The sequence below is a fragment of the Leuresthes tenuis genome, unplaced genomic scaffold (genome assembly GCF_036924035.1).
Source record: "Leuresthes tenuis unplaced genomic scaffold, fLeuTen1.0.hap1 SCAF_195, whole genome shotgun sequence".
Classification (NCBI taxonomy): domain Eukaryota; kingdom Metazoa; phylum Chordata; class Actinopteri; order Atheriniformes; family Atherinopsidae; genus Leuresthes; species Leuresthes tenuis.
The window spans coordinates 27,543-52,901 of record NW_027325549.1 but is presented as its reverse complement, the minus strand read 5'-3'; the positions used below and the strand labels follow the sequence as shown (position 1 = coordinate 52,901).

Here is a 25,359-nt window from a genome sequence, read left to right as displayed (position 1 = left end):
CAGAAATGTAACCACGGCGTGCCACACTATCATTTATTCTTCCCTGTGCACTCATCGACCTGTAAATAACAGTTCCTTTAATCAACACATCATCCAGATCTCTGGTGTTCCAGGTCCACACGCTCTTGGTCTTGCTCTTCAGAACTGCTGTCAGACTGATGGCACCACACTGCTTGTTGCGCACAGTTCCAAACCGGGAATGACCTTGATGAAACGACCCCATCAGCACAGATATCTCTGGAAAATCAACTGCACAGTCAGTAGATACAGTTTGAGAATTTGGCTTTTGGTTTTTCAAGGGTTCATTGCACAGGTTTTTGCACAGGTTTTTTGACAGGTTTTTGCACAGGTTTTTTGACAGTTCATTGCACAAGTTTGCCTCAGATGCCTTGATTGGGGATTTTGACATTTGGGGAAGGGGGAATGTTTTGGCTTTTTTTATACGAGGACGCCCAGCCTCGGCACCATCCAGCAACCCCTCTTTGGGACAGGGAATCTGCAACACACAGAACAAACAATAAGTTGTAATGTAACACATTTCCTTTATCATCTGATACAGCACCACTAAAATCATTTTATCACTAGTAATCTCCACGTTTTTTTATATAGGAATGCACATATTTCATAACTGCCTAATTTATGTTGTGAAAATAGAACACTTCAATACAAAATAAGGAGGCTCTTTCACAGCTCATTTGAATTGAGCCTTTACTAATATTTGCCACTACACCCTACCGTAAAGACAGTGCTACAACCTTTGCAAAACACATGGTATGTCTTGGCCACAGCTTCTTGTTCTTGAGGAATGTTCCTGACTAAGTCAACATTTTACTCCTTCTTTAACGCCATGACGGAAAAATGTTAAAGATATATCAATATTCATCACAATGTTCTAAGAATTTGGAAAAGTAGTCAAAGAAATGACCCACTGTGAGCACGAAGGGAAAGTTAAGGTGGGAAACTCCTGCAAAAGTCAAATGTTGGCAGGCATGAGATTTAGATCATTAGTATTCCACAGGATAACATATTTCCCAAACACACACAATTATAATACTTGTGAACAAAAATAGTGATGTTTCTAACCCCCTCAGAGGACTCCTTGGCTGCAGCAGCACCCAGACTCTTTTTGTAGGCCAAAGACCGTTTGCTGGGACGTGGCATCTGGAACACAAAGTTAAAACATATCAGTAATGGAAACTGTTGGTTGAGACATGTGCCACTCATTTCCTTCTGTCTCTATATTAATAAACATTAAACAAATGTGAAAATGTCATAATAAAGTTGGAATAGTTTGAAGATCATATTGCCAAAATAAATGCAAAACGAAAAAAAAAAAGATGCAACTCATGTAAGCCTCAGTGATACATAATAATAATAATAATCTTAAACAAGTATAGTCTCATACAAAATAATAGACACACACCAGTTCTGTAAATTTCCATTTATTCATGTCTGGCTATTTTGATGCAGAAGATCATGTACCAGGATGTAATGTCAAAGACCCCAACTGCTACAAGTCAGTAAGTTTCTATAAAATTCAACCACATTATCATTCATGTGCTTACCTTTCCAACAATCGGTTGCGATTTCAAATCTGGAAAACAAAGAAATATCATGATACAAGTGAAAGCAAAACAACACATAATCTAGAACCCACACATTCAATTCTATTCAGTTTCATTTATATAGCACCAAATTACAAATGTCATCTCAAGGCACTTAAATGATGTGGTTCAATTCAAGCCAATTGAAGTTCAATTCATTGTAATCATAATCCAATAAAATCCTATTTAAAAATAATCCAATTCATTCATATGGAGCCAATTCAAAAATAATATCATTGCTAAGGAAACCAACAGATTGCACTGAAGCTTGTCTTCAGTCCAATCTCCCATCCTGAGCCTGAGGGACTGTGGAAAGGAACGACTCCCTTTAACAGGAAGAAACCTCTGGCAGAACCAGAACCAGGAAGAAACCTCTGGCAGAACCAGACTCAGCAGTTCTGTAAATTTCCATTTATTCATGTCTGGCTATTTTGATGCAGAAGATCATGTACCAGGATGTAATGTCAAAGACCCCAACTGCTATAAGTCAATAAGTTTCTATAAAATACTCCCACATTATCATTCATGTGCTTACCTCTCCAACAATTGCTTGCAAATTCAAATCTGGAAAACAAAGAAATATCATGATACAAGTGAAAGCAAAATAACACAATCTCGAACCCACACGTTCAATTCTATTCAGTTTCATTTATATAGCACCAAATTACAACAATTGTCATCTCAAGGCACTAAAATAATGTAGTCCAATTTAAGCCAATTGGAGTTCAATTCATTGTCATCATAAACCAATGAAATCCATTCATTTAAAAATAATCCAATTTATTCACATAGAGCCAATTCAAAAAATAATATCCTAGCTAAGGAAACCAACAGATTGCACTGAAACTTGTCTTCAGTCCAATCTCCCGTCCTGAGCGTGCCTGAGGTGACTGTGGAAAGGAACGACTCCCTTTTAACAGGAAGAAACCTCTGGCAGAACCAGACTCAGGAAGGGTGGCCAATCCGCCTCGACCAGCTGGGGTTTGAGAAGACAGAAAAGAGGGGGGAAAAACACCATAACACCATTCAAAGGATAAGTGTTGGAACAGGGAAACAAGTTAACAACCACAATAATGTCACATGTACATAAAATCATTTGAGAAATGAAATGGGGGGGGGGGATCAAAGTGAGGAAAGGTGTGACAGGTCAAAGTCACCTTCATCGTCAATCAAGCTATTCAACAGTACATTGCAAGCAGACTGAAATTTCGTTTATCTAACTCCAAATGTGCACGAGTTAAAAGTTGACATACAACTAAGACATAACTGTATTGAGACTTACACTAGAACAAAGTGCAATTGATATCAGATATCGCCAACAGTAAACGGTAACATATAACAAGCAGCAGAACTGTGGGCATACATTCTAGACTGTCTGTATCAAGAGTCCTTAAGGTATGTATGTTGCTGGAGTGCAATAGTATTGAGTTACAAAAAGGTGCAATGAGGCAAGCGGCAACATGGAGATGAAAGTTGTAAACTTGATGCAGGGCAGTGCGTATAGAGTGGTGGGTAGGGTCTTTGATGATGTTGATGGCTCTTCTTTGACAATGGTGGCTCTTCTTTGATGAACTCCCCCAGCAGTCTAAGCCTATAGCAGCAGAACTATGGGATGTTTCAGGCTCACCTGAGCCATCCATAACTATAAGCTTTATGAGAAAGGAAAGTTTCAGCCTGATCTTAAAGGTAGAGAGGGTGTCTGCTTCCTGAAGCCAAACTGGCAGCTGGTTCCACAGAGAGGGGCCTGATAACTGAAAACTCTGCCTCCCATTCTACTTTTAGAAACTCTGAACCACATTATCACATTTATTACACATCTGCATGCACTATCAAAAGTCAGATATACTATTAATATAAATATGGTCAAAAGTGTTCCTCCAGATGTATTAATTCAAGTAAGAAAATACTACTTCAACCATTCAAAATATTTCAGAAATACAATTTTCTATAACAATTTTCAACATACATTTAAAATAATAAACATTCATTATCAATTATTTAGTATAATTGATTATCAATTAGCATTAATTATAAAATGGCTCACAACAGTACATTTATGCTACACATCACTTTTTATGATTTCTAAGTGTTTTGTATAATATAATTTTTCATAACAAATTTCACTTTCACTTCTTATGTGATTGTTTTATAATATTACTACATTAGAAGCCAAATCCTTATCAACATGAAAGCAATTAGTTTCTTAGGACACCCACAATACACTCAAATCAGCTGCCACTGACTTGAGATGCAAACCACTGCTACTTTTATCATCTGTTTTCATTTATACTTTAATACAATGAATAGTGATGACTGTTTTTTAAACTCAATGTAAGTCACATTTGCATCACATGATTATTCCATTAATTGACATGTGTTTAATGAATCTCTCAAACACTGACAATGTGGAGCAGAACCCACTGACATGACAATATACATGTACATGTGTGTGGGTCAAACAAGTGACCAACACATTGTTCATTTAAATACAAAATATTTGCATAGTTGCCTGCTTTCTGTACATTTTACAAATTAAAGCATTCTCCATCTCCAATCATTGGACACAAATCACATTAAATTATCAGTGTCTGCTTTTACATTAATTACAGTGAGTACATTAAGCACATATAAACACGGCCAACATCACACCTCAAACAGACAGAGAGGGATAATGGTTTCATTAAGTCACATAGCATAATAATAAACCACCACCGGCCTCCACAACGCTTCAATTAATCTGAAAAATAAACAGTTATTCCCCGATTCAGAGCGGTTGTCTTAAATTAGCGCGATTGTTTCATTCTTGATAAATACATTACAAGCTAGCATTCACCCAATGCGTTAATCCCATTACTCTTACGCGAAAAGCACACTAAATCATTAACAATTAGGACTTTTTGACAATAAGTTCTTCAAACAACATTTTAAAATCGACTGGCCTTCTTTCAACATCCCGAATGCATGCACCACAGCTGTACATCACTTAATTTCATTTCACCTCACCACCTCCCTCCCCGCCGAATCTAACAGCTAACCAATTACTTAAATTAATAAATACTTCAACTGTCAGACAACATATCAGACGTGCTTTTTACCATTTAATTATGAACGCGTACTATCTGCCAGCAGATCCTCTTGACTAACGCGGTGAAACACCGCAAATACCATTTGCCAACATCATAATTGCACGGCCGCGTCGGCCATTTTACTTTTCACAAACCAACAGAGGCCACGTTTCGTCGGCCATTTTACTTTTCACGAAGCAACATAGGCCACGTTTCCCAGATTAGCTAATAAGCTTTTAGCGCTATCAGACAACATATCAGACGTGCCTTTTACCAGTTAATTATGAACGCGTACTATCTGCCAACAGATCCTCTTGACTAACGCGATGAAACAATGCAAACACCATTTGTCAACATAATTGCAAGGCCGCCTCGGCCATTTTACTTTTCATGAACCAACAGAGGCCACGTTTCCCAGATTAGCTAAGAAGCTCTTAGTGCTAAAAGCTTCTTTGGAGCACATTCCCAAGCATGTGTTGCAAAACTGCTATGCACAAACTACAGAAGAAACGGACAAACTCTGCCTCGTTTTATATCATATTACTTTTGGCTTTCTCATGAACAGTATAACTAACAGTGATAAAATACACACACATCATTTGCAATCACTCGCTTAGCAAAACACCGCAAACAACATTTGCCAACATCATAATTGCAAGGCCGCGTCGGCCATCTTACCTTTCACGAACCAACATACGCCACGTTAATTGCTATCGCACAGACTTCAAAAAGTAACGGTGAAACTCTGCCTTGTTTTATATCATCATATTACTTTTAGCTTTCTCAGGAACAGTATAACTAACACAATGAGATCAAATACACGAACATCATTTGCAATCACTAGCTTAGCAACAATCAAGCACACACGTCTTACCTGTATCGAAGCTCTCGAGACGAATGGCAGGAAGGCCAAGTTTCCCTGAGTGACGCGGTCTACCTCTTCAAAATAAAACTCTTGATTCTGTGATGGCCCTTCAAAATAATTACGTTTATCCCTGCGAACATACATGTGCACATAAAAACAGCACGTTAAACACATTTTTACATTTGTAATAATCCCTGGATGAAGACGAGTTCATTCCAATCACCAAACTTGGTCTATGGACTCATGATGCCTTCCTGAGCAGCCGCGGGCTTACCTGCTATTCTGCTAGACCCCGTATCGCTGCTTGCAGCTATATTTAGGGGTCTAGCAGCGAAGCTGCAGAACCCTATTGTTTTACTAGCTTTTCCTATTATTATTATTGATCTACTTTCCGCTGCAATTGAAGTCTATGGCAGCCCCATTAACGCAATGGTAAAAAGTTGTGAAATTTGGCACATCTAATTAGGACAGTCCCATTAGCAAATTCAACAAATTTCGTGCCCAAATTCAAAACTCTCTAGCGCCACCAACATGTCAAAGTTTGAAGCCCATTCAGCTAAATAACTTTTGACTCGTTGATCCAAATTTCAAAAACAACATATCGCTGGAATCCTTGGATCATGACGAGTCCAACGCACCCTATGACGTCATTTTCCGTCTAACTAGATTTTCCGCCATCTTGGATTTTGTTGAAAACCTTCAAAAATTTTCACAGGTCACAAATTTTGACCAATTCTCATGAAAATTGGCACACAGTATCTTTGAACGAATCCGCACAAAGGATACGAAGCGGATTTTTCAATTTCGACTTTGTTCACCCATTACAACCAATCAAAGTTAACGGCGACAACGCCAAAAAGGACGTGAGGCCATATCTCAGCAACCGGTTGGTCTTTTGACATCAAACTTATGACACTCACTCATAACTCGATCCTTAACAGGCCTAAGAATTTTAGTGATCTTTGACCTATAGGTGGCGCTATATTTAGCAAAAATGCATTTTTGCTCATAACTTTACACCTGTTTGTCCAAATATCACAAATCAGGTACCTTTGGAGTCACTGGATATAGCCGAGGTCAATAAATCTCATGACGTCATGCGCGCCATCTTGGATTGTCCGCCATTTTGAATTATATCAAAAACCTTCAAAACGCATTACAGGTCACCCAGATTGTCTGCTTTCCACGGGACTTGACATATAGAATGTTCAGACCAAGCCTCACAAGATCTATTATGTTGATTCTTTTATTTCGTTTCCGTTTGCCCGTAGCAGCCAATCAAATTCAGCGATGATGCGCCAAACAGGACGTGAGGCCATATCTCAGCAACCATTTGCTCTTCTGACATCAAACTTCTAACACAGACTCATGACCAAGTCTGTAAGAAGCCCAAGAAGTCTGGTGAACGTCTACCCAGTGGGGGCGCTATAAGTACAAAAACTGCATTTTGCTCATAGCTTTGGAGCCGTTGGTTCAAATTGGACAAATGAGGTACCGTTGGAATCCCTGGATGAAGACGAGTTCATTTCAAACACCAAACTTGGTCTATGGACTCATGATGCCCTCCTGAGCAGCCGCAGGCTTACCTGCTATTCTGCTAGACCCCGCCATCGCTGCTTGCAGCTATATTTATTATTGATCTACTTTCCGCTGCAATTGAAGTCTATGGCAGCCCCATTAACGCAATGGTAAAAAGTTGTGAAATTTGGCACATCTAATTAGGACAGTCCCATTAGCAAATTCAACAAATTTCGTGCCCAAATTCAAAACTCTCTAGCGCCACCAACATGTCAAAGTTTGAAGCCCATTCAGCTAAATAACTTTTGACTCGTTGATCCAAATTTCAAAAACAACATATCGCTGGAATCCTTGGATCATGACGAGTCCAACGCACCCTATGACGTCATTTTCCGTCTAACTAGATTTTCCGCCATCTTGGATTTTGTTGAAAACCTTCAAAAAGTTTCACAGGTCACAAATTTTGACCAATTCTCATGAAAATTGGCACACAGTATCTTTGGACGAATCCGCACAAAGGATACGAAGCGGATTTTTCAATTTCGACTTTGTTCACCCATTACAACCAATCAAAGTTAACGGCGACAACGCCAAAAAGGACGTGAGGCCATATCTCAGCAACCGGTTGGTCTTTTGACATCAAACTTATGACACTGACTCATAACTCGATCCTTAACAGGCCTAAGAATTTTAGTGATCTTTGACCTATAGGTGGCGCTATATTTAGCAAAAATGCATTTTTGCTCATTACTTTACACCTGTTTGTCCAAATATCACAAATCAGGTACCGTTGGAGTCCCTGGATATAGCCGAGGTCAATAAATCTCATGACGTCATGCGCGCCATCTTGGATTGTCCGCCATTTTGAATTATGTCAAAAACCTCCAAAACGCATTACAGGTCACCCAAATTGTCTGATTTCCACGGGACTTGACATATAGAATGTTCAGATCAAGCCTCACAAGAGCTATAATGTGTATTTTTTTATTTTGTTTTCCTTTCCCCGTAGCAGCCAATCAAACTCAGCGATTACGCGCCAAACAGGACGTGAGGCCATATCTCAGCAACCATTTGCTCTTTTGACATCAAACTTCTAACACAGACTCATGATCAAGTCTCTAAGAAGCCCAAGAAGTCTGGTGCACTTCCACCTAGAGGGGGCGCTATAAGTAGAAAAACTGCATTTTGCTCATAGCTTTGGAGCTGTTGGTTCAAATTGGACAAATGAGGTACCGTTGGAATCCCTGGATGATGACGAGTTAATTTCAAACGCCAAACTTGGTCTATGGACTCATGATGTCTTCCTGAGCAGCCGTATGCTTACCTGCTATTCTGCTAGACCCCGTATCGCTGCTTGCAGCTATATTTAGGGGTCTAGCAGCGAAGCTGCAGAACCCTATTGTTTTAGTAGCTTTTCTTATTATTCTTCTACTTTCCGCTGCAATTGAAGTCTATGGCAGCCCCATTAACGCAATGGTAAAAAGTTGTGAAATTTGGCCCATATCTTCAGGAACATCCCATTAGCAAATTCAACAAATTTCGTGCCCAAATTCAAAACTCTCTAGCGCCACCAACATGTCAAAGTTTGAAGCCCATTCAGCTAAATAACTTTTGACTCGTTGATCCAAATTTCAAAAACAACATATCGCTGGAATCCTTGGATCATGACGAGTCCAACGCACCCTATGACGTCATTTTCCGTCTAACTAGATTTTCCGCCATCTTGGATTTTGTTGAAAACCTTCAAAAAGTTTCACAGGTCACAAATTTTGACCAATTCTCATGAAAATTGGCACACAGTATCTTTGGACGAATCCGCACAAAGGATACGAAGCGGATTTTTCAATTTCGACTTTGTTCACCCATTACAACCAATCAAAGTTAACGGCGACAACGCCAAAAAGGACGTGAGGCCATATCTCAGCAACCGGTTGGTCTTTTGACATCAAACTTATGACACTGACTCATAACTCGATCCTTAACAGGCCCAAGAATTATAGTGATCTTTGACCTATAGGTGGCGCTATATTTAGCAAAAATGCATTTTTGCTCATAACTTTACACCTGTTTGTCCAAATATCACAAATCAGGTACCGTTGGAGTCCCTGGATATAGCCGAGGTCAAACAATCTCATGACGTCATGCGCGCCATCTTGGATTGTCCGCCATTTTGAATTATATCAAAAACCTTCAAAACGCATTACAGGTCACCCAGATTGTCTGATTTCCACGGGACTTGACATATAGAATGTTCAGACCAAGCCTCACAAGAGCTATCATGTTGATTTTTTTATTTCGTTTCCGTTTGCCCGTAGCAGCCAATCAAATTCAGCGATGATGCGCCAAACAGGACGTGAGGCCATATCTCAGCAACCATATGCTCTTTTGACATCAAACTTCTAACACAGACTCATGATCAAGTCTGTAAGAGGCCCAAGAAGTCTGGTGAACGTCCACCCAGAGGGGGCGCTATAAGTAGCAAACATGCATTTTGCTCATAACTTTGGAGCCGTTGGTTCAAATTGGACAAATGAGGTACCGTTGGAATCCCTGGATGAAGACGAGTTCATCTCAAACACCAAACTTGGTCTATGTACTCATAATGCCTTCCTGAGCAGCCGCAGGCTTACCTGCTATTCTGCTAGACCCCGCCATCGCTGCTTGCAGCTATATTTATTATTATTAGGGGTCTAGCAGCGAAGCTGCAGAACCCTATTGTTTTAGTAGTTTTTCTTATTATTATTCTTCTACTTTCCGCCACCATTGAAGTCTATGGCAGCCCCATTAACGCAATGGTAAAAAGTTGTGAAATTTGGCACATCTATTTAGCACATTCCCATTAGCAAATTCAACAAATTTCGTGCCCAAATTCAAAACTCTCTAGCGCCACCAACATGTCAAAGTTTGAAGCCCATTCAGCTAAATAACTTTTGACTCGTTGATCCAAATTTCAAAAACAAGGCATCGTTGGAATCCTTGGATCATGACGAGTCCAACGCACCCTATGACGTCATTTTCCGTCTGACTAGATTTTCCGCCATCTTGGATTTTGTTGAAAACCTTAAAAAATTTTCACAGGTCACAAATTTTGACCAAATCTCATGAAAATTGGCACATAGTATCTTTGGACCAATCCGCACAAAAGTTAGGAGATGGATTTTTCAATTTCGACTTTGTTAATTAGCTACATCAATTCAAAGTTGGCGGCGACTACGCCAAAAAGGACGTGAGGCCATATCTCAGCAACAGTTTAATCTTTTGACATCAAACTTATAACACATATTCATAACTCGATCCCAAACAGTCCCAAGAATTATAGTGATCTTTGACCTATAGGGGGCGCTATATTTAGCAAAAATGCATTTTTGCTCATAACTTTGGACCCGTTTTTCCAAATTTCACAAATGAGGTACCGTTGTAATTCGTGGATATATCCGAGGTCAACCAACCCTATGACGTCATTCGCACCATCGTGGATTGTCCGCCATTTTGAATTATGTCAAAAACCTTCAAAATGCATTACAGGTCACCCAGATTGTCTGAATTCCATGGGACTTAACACATAGAATCTTCAGACTAAGCCTCACAAGAGCTATCACCTGGAATTTTTACATTCGATTCCGTTTACCCGTAGCAGTCAATCAAACTCAGCGCTGACACGCCAAATAGGACGTGAGGCCATATCTCAGCAACCATTTAATCTTTTGACATCAAACTTATAACCCAGACTCATGACCAAGTCTGTAAGAGGCCCAAGAAGTCTGGTGCACTTCCACCCAGAGGGGGCGCTATAAGTGGCAAAATTGCATTTTGCTCATAGCTTTGGAGCCGTTGTTTCAAATTGGACAAATGAGGTACCGTTGGAATCCCTGGATGAAGACGAGTTCATCTCAAACACAAAACTTGGTCTATGGACTCATGATGCCTTCCTGAGCAGCCGCAGGCTTACCTGCTGTTCTGCTAGACCCCGCCATCGCTGCTTGCAGCTATATTTAGGGGTCTAGCAGCGAAGCTGCAGAACCCTATTGTTTTACTAGCTTTTCCTATTATTATTATTATTATTATTATTGATCTACTTTCCGCTGCAATTGAAGTCTATGGCAGCCCCATTAACGCAATGGTAAAAAGTTGTGAAATTTGGCACATCTAATTAGGACAGTCCCATTAGCAAATTCAATAAATTTCGTGCTCAAATTCAAAACTCTCTAGCGCCACCAACATGTCAAAGTTTGAAGCCCATTCAGCTAAATAACTTTTGACTCGTTGATCCAAATTTCAAAAACAACATATCGCTGGAATCCTTGGATCATGACGAGTCCAACGCACCCTATGACGTCATTTTCCGTCTAACTAGATTTTCCGCCATCTTGGATTTTGTTGAAAACCTTCAAAAAGTTTCACAGGTCACAAATTTTGACCAATTCTCATGAAAATTGGCACACAGTATCTTTGGTCGAATCCGCACAAAGGATACGAAGCGGATTTTTCAATTTCAACTTTGTTCACCCATTACAACCAATCAAAGTTAACGGCGACAACGCCAAAAAGGACGTGAGGCCATATCTCAGCAACCGGTTGGTCTTTTGACATCAAACTTATGACACTGACTCATAACTCGATCCTTAACAGGCCCAAGAATTATAGTGATCTTTGACCTATAGGTGGCGCTATATTTAGCAAAAATGCATTTTTGCTCATAACTTTCGACCCCTTTGTCCAAATTTCACAAATGAGGTACCGTTGTAATCCGTGGATATATCCGAGGTCAACGAATCCTATGACGTCATTTGCGCCATCTTTGATTGTCCACCATTTTGAATTATGTCAAAAACCTCCAAAACGCATTACAGGTCACCCAGATTGTCTGATTTCCACGGGACTTGATATATAGAATTTTCAGACCAAGCCTCACAAGAGCTGTGATGTGGATTTTTTTATTTCGTTTCCCTTTGCCCATAGCAACCAATCAAACTCAGCAATGACGCGCCAAACAGGACGTGAGGCCATATCTCAGCAACCATTTGCTCTTTTGACATCAAACTTCTAACACAGACTCATGACCAAGTCTGTATGAAGCCCAAGAAGTCTGGTGCACTTCCACCCAGTGGGGGCGCTAAAAGTACAAAAACTGCATTTTGCTCATAGCTTTGGAGCCTTTGGTTCAAATTGGACAAATGAGATACCGTTGGAATCCCTGGATGAAGACGAGTTCATCTCAAACACCAAACTTGGTCTATGGACTCATGATGTCCTCCTGAGCAGCCGCAGGCTTGCCTGCTGTTCTGCTAGACCCCGCCATCGCTGCTTGCAGCTATATTTATTATTATTCTTCTACTTTCCGCCACCATTGAAGTCTATGGCAGCCCCATTAACGCAATGGTAAAAAGTTGTGAAATTTGGCCCATATCTTTAGCACATTCCCATTAGCAAATTCAACAAATTTCGTGCCCAAATTCAAAACTCTCTAGCGCCACCAACATGTCAAAGTTTGAAGCCCATTCAGCTAAATAACTTTTGACTCGTTGATCCAAATTTAAAAAACAAAGCATCGTTGGAATCCTTGGATCATGACGATTCCAACGCACCCTATGACGTCATTTTCCGTCTGACTAGATTTTCCGCCATCTTGGATTTTGTTGAAAACCTTCAAAAGGATTCTTCGTTCACACATTTTAACCGATTCTCATGAAAATTAGCACAGAGTATCTTAGGACAAATCCGCACAAAAGTTAGGAAGCGAATTTTTCAATTTCGACTTTGTTCACCCAGTGCATCGAATCAAAGTTGACGGCGACTACGCCAAAAAGGACGTGAGGCCATATCTCAGCAACCGGTTGGTCTTTTGACATCAAACTTATACCACAGACTCATAACTCAATCCTGAAGAGGCCCAAGAATTATAGTGATATTTGACCTATAGGTGGCGCTATTTTTAGCAAAAATGCATTTTTGCTCATATCTTTCGACCCCTTGGTCCAAATTTCACAAATGAGGTACAGCTGGAATCCCTGAATATAGCCGAGGTCAACCAATCCTATGACGTCATTCACGTCATTTTTGATTGTCCGCCATTTTGAATTATGTCAAAAACCTTCAAAATGCATTACAGGTCACCCAGATTGTCTGATTTCCACGGGACTTGACACATAGAATGTTCAGACCAAGCCTCACAAGAACTATTATGTGGAATCTTTTATTTAGTTTCCCTTTGCCCGTAGCAGCCAATCAAATTCAGCGATGATGCGCCAAACAGGACGTGAGGCCATATCTCAGCAACCATTTAATCTTTTGACATCAAACTTCTAACACAGACTCATGACCAAGTCTGTAAGGGGCCCAAGAAGTCTGGGGAACTTCCACCCAGAGGGGGCGCTATAAGTAGAAAAACTGCATTTTGCTCATAGCTTTGGAGCCGTTGGTTCAAATTGGACAAATGAGGTACCGTTGGAATCCCTGGATGAAGACGAGTTCATCTCAAACACCAAACTTGGTGTGTGGACTCATGATGCCTTCCTGAGCAGCCGCAGGCTTACCTGCTGTTCTGCTAGACCCCGCCATCGCTGCTCGCAGCTATATTTAGGGGTCTAGCAGCGAAGCTGCAGAACCCTATTGTTTTACTAGCTTTTCCTATTATTAGGGGTCTAGCAGCGAAGCTGCAGAACCCTATTGTTTTAGTAGCTTTTCTTCTTATTATTATTATTATTATTCTTCTACTTTCCGCTGCAATTGAAGTCTATGGCAGCCCCATTAACGCAATGGTAAAAAGTTGTGAAATTTGGCACATCTAATTAGGACAGTCCCATTAGCAAATTCAACAAATCTTGTGCCCAAATTCAAAACTCTCTAGCGCCACCAACATGTCAAAGTTTGAAGCCCATTCAGCTAAATAACTTTTGACTCGTTGATCCAAATTTCAAAAACAAGGTATCGTTGGAATCCTTGGATCATGACGATTCCAACGCACCCTATGACGTCATTTTCCGTCTAACTAGATTTTCCGCCATCTTGGATTTTGTTGAAAACCTTAAAAAATTTTCACAGGTCACAAATTTTGACCAATTCTCATGAAAATTGGCACACAGTATCTTTGGACGAATCCGCACAAAGGATACGAAGCGGATTTTTCAATTTCGACTTTGTTCACCCAATACAACCAATCAAAGTTAACGGCGACAACGCCAAAAAATACGTGAGGCCATATCTCAGCAACCGGTTGGTCTTTTGACATCAAACTTATACCACAGACTCATAACTCAATCCCGAAGAGGCCCAAGAATTATAGTGATATTTGACTTATAGGGGGCGCTATTTTTACCAAAAATGCATTTTTGCTCATATCTTTCGACCCCTTGGTCCAAATTTCACAAATGAGGTACAGCTTGAATACTTGAATATAGCCGAGGTCAATCAATCCTATGACGTCATTCACGCCATTTTTGATTGTCCGCCATTTTGAATTATGTCAAAAACCTTCAAAATGCATTACAGGTCACCCAAATTGTCTGATTTCCACGGGACTTGACATATAGAATGTTCAGATCAAGCCTCACAAGAGCTATAATGTGGATTTTTTTATTTCGTTTTCCTTTGCCCGTAGCAGCCAATCAAACTCAGCGATGACGCGCCAAACAGGACGTGAGGCCATATCTCAGCAACCATTTGCTCTTTTGACATCAAACTTCCAACACAGACTCATGATCAAGTCTGTAAGAGGCCCAAGAAGTCTGGTGAACGTCCACCCAGAGGGGGCGCTATATGTAGCAAACATGCATTTTGCTCATAACTTTGGAGCCGTTGGTTCAAATTGGACAAATGAGGTACCGTTGGAATCCCTGGATGAAGACGAGTTCATCTCAAACACCAAACTTGGTCTATGGACTCATAATGCCTTCCTGAGCAGCCGCAGGCTTACCTGCTATTCTGCTAGACCCCGCCATCGCTGCTTGCAGCTATATTTAGGGGTCTAGCAGCGAAGCTGCAGAACCCTATTGTTTTAGTAGCTTTTCTTATTATTATTATTATTATTATTCTTCTACTTTCCGCTGCAATTGAAGTCTATGGCAGCCCCATTAACGCAATGGTAAAAAGTTGTGAAATTTGGCACATCTAATTAGGACAGTCCCATTAGCAAATTCAACAAATTTCGTGCCCAAATTCTAAACTCTCTAGCGCCACCAACATGTCAAAGTTTGAAGCCCATTCAGCTAAATAACTTTTGATTCGTTGATCCAAATTTCAAAAACAACATATCGCTGGAATCCTTGGATGATGACGAGTCCAACGCACCCTATGACGTCATTTTCCGTCTAACTAGATTTTCCGCCATCTTGGATTTTGTTGAAAACCTTCAAAAAGTTTCACAGGTCACAAATTTTGACCAATTCTCATGAAAATTGGCACACAGTATCTTTGGACGAATCCGCACAAAGGATACGAAGCGGATTTTTCAATTTCGACTTTGTTCACCCATTACAACCAATCAAAGTTAACGGCGACAACGCCAAAAAGGACGTGAGGCCATATCTCAGCAACCGGTTGGTCTTTTGACATCAAACTTATGACACTGACTCATAACTCGATCCTTAAGAGGCCTAAGAATTTTAGTGATCTTTGACCTATAGGTGGCGCTATATTTAGCAAAAATGCATTTTTGCTCATAACTTTACACCTGTTTGTCCATATCACAAATCAGGTACCGTTGGAGTCCCTGGATATAGCCGAGGTCAATCAATCTCATGACGTCATGCGCGCCATCTTGGATTGTCCGCCATTTTGAATTATATCAAAAACCTTCAAAACGCATTACAGGTCACCCAGATTGTCTGCTTTCCACGGGACTTGAGATATAGAATGTTCAGACCAAGCCTCACAAGAGCTATCATGTTGATTTTTTTATTTCGTTTCCGTTTGCCCGTAGCAGCCAATCAAATTCAGCGATGATGCGCCAAACAGGACGTGAGGCCGTATCTCAGCAACCATTTGCTCTTTTGACATCAAACTTCTAACACAGACTCATGATCAAGTCTGTAAGAGGCCCAAGAAGTCTGGTGAACGTCCACCCAGAGGGGGCGCTATAAGTAGCAAACATGCATTTTGCTCATAACTTTGGAGCCGTTGGTTCAAATTGGACAAATGAGGTACCGTTGGAATCCCTGGATGAAGACGAGTTCATCTCAAACACCAAACTTGGTCTGTGTACTCATAATGCCTTCCTGAACAGCCGCAGGCTTACCTGCTATTCTGCTAGACCCCGCCATCGCTGCTTGCAGCTATATTTATTATTGATCTACTTTCCGCTGCAATTGAAGTCTATGGCAGCCCCATTAACACAATGGTAAAAAGTTGTGAAATTTGGCACATCTAATTAGGACAGTCCCATTAGCAAATTCAACAAATTTCGTGCCCAAATTCTAAACTCTCTAGCGCCACCAACATGTCAAAGTTTGAAGCCCATTCAGCTAAATAACTTTTGACTCGTTGATCCAAATTTCAAAAACAACATATCGCTGGAATCCTTGGATCATGACGATTCCAACGCACCCTATGACGTAATTTTCCGTCTAACTAGATTTTCCGCCATCTTAGATTTTGTTGAAAACCTTCAAAAAGTTTCACAGGTCACAAATTTTGACCAATTCTCATGAAAATTGGCACACAGTATCTTTGGACGAATCCGCACAAAGGATACGAAGCGGATTTTTCAATTTCGACTTTGTTCACCCATTACAACCAATCAAAGTTAACGGCGACAACGCCAAAAAGGACGTGAGGCCATATCTCAGCAACCGGTTGGTCTTTTGACATCAAACTTATGACACTGACTCATAACTCGATCCTTAACAAGCCTAAGAATTTTAGTGATCTTTGACCTATAGGTGGCGCTAAATTTAGCAAAAATGCATTTTCGCTCATAACTTTACACCTGTTTGTCCAAATTTCACAAATGAGGTACCGTTGTAATCCGTGGATATATCCGAGGTCAACGAATCCTATGCCGTCATTTGCGCCATCTTGGATTGTCCGCCATTTTGAATTATGTCAAAAACCTCCAAAACGCATTACAGGTCACCCAAATTGTCTGATTTCCACGGGACTTGACATATAGAATTTTCAGACCAAGGCTCACAAGAGCTATCATGTGGAATTTTTAAATTCGCTTCCGTTTGCCCGTAGCAGCCAATCAAACTCAGCGATGATGCGCCAAACAGGACGTGAAGCCGTATCTCAGCAACCATTTGCTCTTTTGACATCAAACTTCTAACACAGACTTATGATCAAGTCTGTAAGAGGCCCAAGAAGTCTGGTGAACGTCCACCCAGAGGGGGCGCTATAAGTAGCAAACATGCATTTTGCTCATAACTTTGGAGCCGTTGGTTCAAATTGGACAAATGAGGTACCGTTGGAATCCCTGGATGAAGACGAGTTAATCTCAAACACCAAACTTGGTCTATGTACTCATAATGCCTTCCTGAGCAGCCGCAGGCTTACCTGCTATTCTGCTAGACCCCGCCATCGCTGCTTGCAGCTATATTTATTATTGATCTACTTTCCGCTGCAATTGAAGTCTATGGCAGCCCCATTAACGCAATGGTAAAAAGTTGTGAAATTTGGCACATCTAATTAGGACAGTCCCATTAGCAAATTCAACAAATTTCGTGCCCAAATTCAAAACTCTCTAGCGCCACCAACATGTCAAAGTTTGAAGCCCATTCAGCTAAATAACTTTTGACTCGTTGATCCAAATTTCAAAAACAACATATCGCTGGAATCCTTGGATCATGACGAGTCCAACGCACCCTATGACGTCATTTTCCGTCTAACTAGATTTTCCGCCATCTTGGATTTTGTTGAAAACCTTCAAAAAGTTTCACAGGTCACAAATTTTGACCAATTCTCATGAAAATTGGCACACAGTATCTTTGGACGAATCCGCACAAAGGATACGAAGCGGATTTTTCAATTTCGACTTTGTTCACCCATTACAACCAATCAAAGTTAACGGCGACAACGCCAAAAAGGACGTGAGGCCATATCTCAGCAACCGGTTGGTGTTTTGACATCAAACTTATGACACTGACTCATAACTTAATCCCGGAGAGGCCCAAGAATTATAGTGATCTTTGACCTATAGGTGGCGCTATATTTAGCAAAAATGCATTTTTGCTCATAACTTTACACCTGTTTGTCCAAATATCACAAATCAGGTACCGTTGGAGTCCCTGGATATAGCCGAGGTCAATAAATCTCATGACGTCATGCGCGCCATCTTGGATTGTCCGCCATTTTGAATTATATCAAAAACCTTCAAAACGCATTACAGGTCACCCAGATTGTCTGATTTCCACGGGACTTGACACATAGAATCTTCAGACCAAGCCTCACAAGAGCTATCACGTGGAATTTTTTAATTCGCTTCCGTTTGCCCATAGCAGCCAATCAAACCCAGCGCTGAGGCGCCAAACAGGACGTGAGGCCATATCTCAGGAACCATTTGATATTTTGACATCAAACCTATAACACAGACTCGTGACCAAGTCTTTAAGAGGCCCAAGAAGTCTGGTGAACTTCCACCCAGTGGGGGCGCTATAAGTAGCAAAACTGCATTTTGCTTTGGAGCCGTTGGTTCAAATTGGACAAATGCGGTACCGTTGGAATCCTTGGATCATGACGAGTCCAACGCACCCTATGACGTCATTTTCCGTCTGACTAGATTTTCCGCCATCTTGGATTTTGTTGAAAACCTTAAAAAATTTTCACAGGTCACAAATTTTGACCAAATCTCATGAAAATTGGCACATAGTATCTTTGGACCAATCCGCACAAAAGTTAGGAGATGGATTTTTCAATTTCGACTTTGTTAATTAGCTACATCAATTCAAAGTTGGCGGCGACTACGCCAAAAAGGACGTGAGGCCATATCTCAGCAACAGTTTAATCTTTTGACATCAAACTTATAACACATATTCATAACTCGATCCCAAACAGTCCCAAGAATTATAGTGATCTTTGACCTATAGGGGGCGCTATATTTAGCAAAAATGCATTTTTGCTCATAACTTTGGACCCGTTTTTCCAAATTTCACAAATGAGGTACCGTTGTAATTCGTGGATATATCCGAGGTCAACCAACCCTATGACGTCATTCGCACCATCGTGGATTGTCCGCCATTTTGAATTATGTCAAAAACCTTCAAAATGCATTACAGGTCACCCAGATTGTCTGAATTCCATGGGACTTAACACATAGAATCTTCAGACTAAGCCTCACAAGAGCTATCACCTGGAATTTTTACATTCGATTCCGTTTACCCGTAGCAGTCAATCAAACTCAGCGCTGACACGCCAAATAGGACGTGAGGCCATATCTCAGCAACCATTTAATCTTTTGACATCAAACTTATAACCCAGACTCATGACCAAGTCTGTAAGAGGCCCAAGAAGTCTGGTGCACTTCCACCCAGAGGGGGCGCTATAAGTGGCAAAATTGCATTTTGCTCATAGCTTTGGAGCCGTTGTTTCAAATTGGACAAATGAGGTACCGTTGGAATCCCTGGATGAAGACGAGTTCATCTCAAACACAAAACTTGGTCTATGGACTCATGATGCCTTCCTGAGCAGCCGCAGGCTTACCTGCTGTTCTGCTAGACCCCGCCATCGCTGCTTGCAGCTATATTTAGGGGTCTAGCAGCGAAGCTGCAGAACCCTATTGTTTTAGTAGCTTTTCTTATTATTATTATTATTATTCTTCTACTTTCCGCTGCAATTGAAGTCTATGGCAGCCCCATTAACGCAATGGTAAAAAGTTGTGAAATTTGGCACATCTATTTAGCACATTCCCATTAGCAAATTCAACAAATTTCGTGCCCAAATTCTAAATTCTCTAGCGCCACCACCATGTCAAAGTTTGAAGCCCATTCAGCTAAATAACTTTTGACTCGTTGATCCAAATTTCAAAAACAAGGTATCTTTCGAATCCTTGGATCATGACGAGTCCAACGCACCCTATGACGTCATTTTCCGTCTAACTAGATTTTCCGCCATCTTGGATTTTGTTGAAAACCTTCAAAAAGTTTCACAGGTCACAAATTTTGACCAATTCTCATGAAAATTGGCACACAGTATCTTTGGACGAATCCGCACAAAGGATACGAAGCGGATTTTTCAATTTCGACTTTGTTCACCCATTATAACCAATCAAAGTTAACGGCGACAACGCCAAAAAGGACGTGAGGCCATATCTCAGCAACCGGTTGGTCTTTTGACATCAAACTTATGACACTGACTCATAACTCGATCCTTAACAGGCCTAAGAATTTTAGTGATCTTTGATCTATAGGTGGCGCTATATTTAGCAAAAATGCATTTTTGCTCATAACTTTACACCTGTTTGTCCAAATTTCACAAATCAGGTTCCGTTGGAGTCCCTGGATATAGCCGAGGTCAATCAATCTCATGACGTCATGCGCGCCATCTTGGATTGTCCGCCATTTTGAATTATATCAAAAACCTTCAAAACGCATTACAGGTCACCCAGATTGTCTGCTTTCCACGGGACTTGACATATAGAATGTTCAGACCAAGCCTCACAAGATCTATCATGTTGATTTTTTTATTTCGTTTCCGTTTGCCCGTAGCAGCCAATCAAATTCAGCAATGATGCGCCAAACAGGACGTGAGGCCATATCTCAGCAACCATTTGCTCTTCTGACATCAAACTTCTAACACAGACTCATAATCAAGTCTGTAAGAAGCCCAAGAAGTCTTGTGAACGTCCACCCAGAGGGGGCGCTATAAGTAGAAAAACTGCATTTTGCTCATAGCTTTGGAGCCGTTGGTTCAAATTGGACAAATGAGGTACCGTTGGAATCCCTGGATGAAGACGAGTTCATTTCAAACACCAAACTTGGTCTATGGACTCATGATGCCTTCCTGAGCAGCCGTATGCTTACCTGCTATTCTGCTAGACCCCGTATCGCTGCTTGCAGCTATATTTAGGGGTCTAGCAGCGAAGCTGCAGAACCCTATTGTTTTAGTAGTTTTTCTTATTATTATTATTATTATTATTCTTCTACTTTCCGCTGCAATTGAAGTCTATGGCAGCCCCATTAACGCAATGGTAAAAAGTTGTGAAATTTGGCACATCTATTTAGCACATTCCCATTAGCAAATTCAACAAATTTCGTGCCCAAATTCTAAACTCTCTAGCGCCACCAACATGTCAAAGTTTGAAGCCCATTCAGCTAAATAACTTTTGACTCGTTGATCCAAATTTCAAAATCAAGGTATCGTTGGAATCCTTGGATCATGACGAGTCCAACGCACCCCATGACGTCATTTTCCGTCTAACTAGATTTTCCGCCATCTTGGATTTTGTTGAAAACCTTCAAAAAGTTTCACAGGTCACACATTTTGACCAATTCTCATGAAAATTGGCACAGAGTATCTTTGTACGAATCCACACAAAGGATACGAAGCGGATTTTTCAATTTCAACTTTGTTCACCCAATATAATCAATCAAAATTTGTGGCGACTACGCCAAAAAGGACGTGAGGCCATATCTCAGCAACCGGTTGGTCTTTTGACATCAAACTCCTACCACAGACTCATAACTCGATCCTTAAGAGGCCCAAGAATTGTAGTGATCTTTGACCTATAGGGGGCGCTATATTTAGCAAAAATGCATTTTTGCTTATATCTTTGGACCCATTTGTCCAAATTTCACAAATGAGGTACCGTTGTTATCCCTGGATATAGCCGAGGTCAACACACACTATGACGTCATGAGCGCCATCTTGGATTGTCCGCCATTTTGAATTATATAAAAAACCTTCAAAACACATTACAGTTCACCCAGATTGTCTGATTTCCACGGGACCTGACACATAGATTCTTCAGACCAAGCCTCATAAAAGGTATCATGTGTATTTTTTAATCTAGCTTCCGTTTGCCTGTAGCAGCCAATCAAACACTAACACCGCTGAACATGAAGTCAGGCCATATCTCGACAACCATTTGATGTTTTGACTTCAAACTTCTAACAGACCTGTGACCACTTATTTGAGAGACCCAAAAATTTGAGTGACGTTTGGAAGATATAGGTATTTTATGTGGGCATATACTGTATCTTAGTAATGATAATAACAATAAAATAAAAAACATGATCAAGAGTATTTCAAACTATTTTTTTAATAACAAAATAAACAACTCAACAAAACTATTTGTAGTTGTACAACATTTGATATGAATGAGATCATCCCAGAGCATGAGTATAACCACAGAGGAAGTTCCCCCATTTTTTTAAGTGAAAAGGGAATTGAGACAAGGTTTTAGGAGGATTACCTAACTAAACGCAGAATAAGGTCTTACTAAGTCAGTGATACATTTAGAAGCCGATCCATTCAATGTTGTTTTTTTTTTTATTAAAAGAATTTTAAAATGTATCTTAAATTTCACTGCCAGCGAGTGCAGCTTAATAAAAACAAAGGTGAAGTATTTCGTGTTTTTGTACTTGTGACAGTTGCATCCTGGACAAGATGTACTGTGGGTAAAGCTGGCTTTACACCGAAAGACATGAAAAAGATTTGTTTAAGATTTGTGAAAGACTACTGTGAGATAACAGCTCACTAGTTGGACATTGTCCAGTCATACTCGCTCAATATGTAACTAGTGGAAAGGCAGTGTGCTGTGCTTCTGTCATTACTTGAGATTTCGGCAGGACTTATCAAATCTAATCTCAGACTCTTAAGACTGAAAAAAAGTATAGTGTAAGGCCAGCTTAAGGTCATTTGAGTAAGGCTTGTATAAAGTAAGTTGCAATAATCTAGTTTTGATGTGGTGAAAGCATGAAGTACTGTGCGGAGTTTCCCAAGGACTGTGTCGTCAGAGCAAGGACTCTGTGATGAACATAAATTTCAGCTGAGGTTACCTTATTACATAGAGACTTTGCAGTATGCACAAACAATTTGACTGCAGGAGCAGTCAGTACCTTCACTGTTTATAAGAGTCACAAAAGCAAGCATGGAGTTGATGTCTTGAAAATTTGTAGCTGCAGAAGTAGTAGAGGAGATAGGAGACTGCTCCAGACAGTCTCAGCAAGTGTCCGCAGCAAACGTTAAGAAGCCAGATCAACTTGTAGAACTGTGTTGTTACGTCCACAGATTATATCCATCGGCTCTGAGCAGTCGAGTTGAGAAGATCTTCCATTATGGTGATCATAGCACAGTGTTTTCCTGTTGTTCTATGGATGTTGTTAAAGCGACATGACCCTCAGTGCACATTCAATACCTGGCAATGAACAATGTGTTGTAAGAAAAAATCGCATAAAACATGCATACTAGATAGGTTGGTACATGTTCCTCAGCAGGCCAATCAAACAAAATAAAGCACTTCATTCCTAATATTGAACAACATAGAAAAATGACAATTAAAATGTAGTTTGGAACAGTCTGTATACTTACATGTTTTGTCACTGAGAAACATTTCTTGGAATCACATTTCTGCAGTTCAGAAGGTGTACAGTGAAACACAGCAGTCTTTAGGAATGACCATGGATAGTAAAGGTCGATGACCATCAACAGGTTCTGTGGCTGGTACAAATCATTCAGTGGGCTGCAGATGTTGGACATACATCTAGTAATGAATAAATCAAAGAAATTTTCAGCATTGGCAAAATACATAGGTTATACATTTATTTAAAGCAAAAGCATGAATTGATACTCACGTAATGAAATTAAATCAAGGACCATTAAGTCAGACTGCTGTCATTTTTTTTCTTCAAATGGGTCTTGGACGGCCAGGGTTCAGTTGGAAATACCCAAATACAGGCATGGACCACAGGTGGAAAACTACTGTCAGCAATAAACACAGAACAATGTTTGTTCATTAAATCTTGTGAAAGATACGTGAATTTCTAATTGTGGAAGGGGAGATACTCACAAAATTTCCATCATTTCTCCTGTCTGTTTCCAATAATCATATTTTCAAGAGGTGTAGTTTCTTTTGAAGTTCCAGGGCACAGATGAAGACATTTCAGCTTTGCGAAGCACCAAGGATGCAAAAGTCAAATGAGTGACAGCTGTTTTTGCAGGTTGTATAGCTGATGTTCAAAAGTCTTTGCAGGTTTCATCGTCTGTGTATGCTGTGGGAATTGAACCAGGTAGATAGGCAAGGTCCACACAGCTTTTTAAGTTTTGGGAAAACATGATTTGTACAGTTCTTTGACATCAGTAAACTTACAAACATTTTGTTGTGCACCTTAAAGTGGGCAATATTCCTTAGTTGGCTTTTGCAAAATAACTGCCCATTTTTAAGTAATCCTTAAGTAATACTTAACTCTATTACAAATGCACAGTGATGAAATAAAAACAACAAGTAAACCAGAAAAGCCTAACAACAATTCATCTTCAATGGGACACACAACACAGAAATTGAAAACAAAAAATACTGAAAATGAAGGCAAATGCAATAGCCTTGTGTTACTCACTCACGCACACAATTAATGCAGTGAATGGTCCCATAACTGTCAAAACAGAATTTTTACATTAAATTAACATTATAAAATAGTGTACAACAGAAACATTATTAGAAAATAGTACACAGTGTTAAAAGACCCTGTTTACAAAACTGGATCACAAGTGAGCAGGACTTCAGGAGATGTAGACATTTGACAAAAGGTTATGTTCTTATTGTAAGTATGCCCTGCTGTATCCCTAGAAATGAACAAGGAATCAATGTAAGATCACAGTGGCATATCCACATAAATTCTCTTCGGGTTATTGTGCCACTACTCGTACAGGCCAACACATGAGCAACAGTCTGATATTGGTTACATTTGAAAGTAGCATAATTATGTTTTTGACGTAGTTGGTGGTACCAGTATCTGTACATGCAAACAACAAAATTGTCTCTTTTGTTTAGACACTGCAACCGATTCTATACATTACAGAAACTGTCTGTACCATGCATGATCGAGCTGAACAGGTTCTTAAACAACTTTATGTTTAAAATGTCTTTATCTTTGTTATTACAAAGATAACCAAGAAAAGATGCTGCATAGAAAGTGTAGCACAGTTGAATTTTTTTAGAAGCAAGGTGAACATAATGCTGATTAGACAGTTGAATGACAAACAAAGATAGAAATTACAGCATAGCCATCCCTGCCCACTTGTGATCAATTGTAAAAACAAAGAAACAAGAATGAAATGAAGTAACAAGTTTTCCAAAAGAAGTTTGGTTTAAGGTTGTGTCACAAATTTTTAATATGTATGGCTTTTTCCTTTAAAAGAAGAAAAAACTTTTAAAAAGAGC

General features: G+C 40.1%; 1 protein-coding gene across 1 annotated transcript in view; it reads right to left on the bottom strand.

The window, feature by feature from the left end:
• Positions 1 to 380: 380 nt before the first annotated feature.
• LOC140287983 (uncharacterized) overlaps positions 381 to 25,359 on the bottom strand; it is a 31,017-nt gene continuing 6,038 nt past the window's right edge. Inside the window, exon 3 of the mRNA XM_072379160.1 lies at positions 381 to 496. Coding sequence (XP_072235261.1) covers positions 381 to 496 — 116 coding nt within the window. The remainder of the gene's footprint in view (positions 497 to 25,359) is intronic.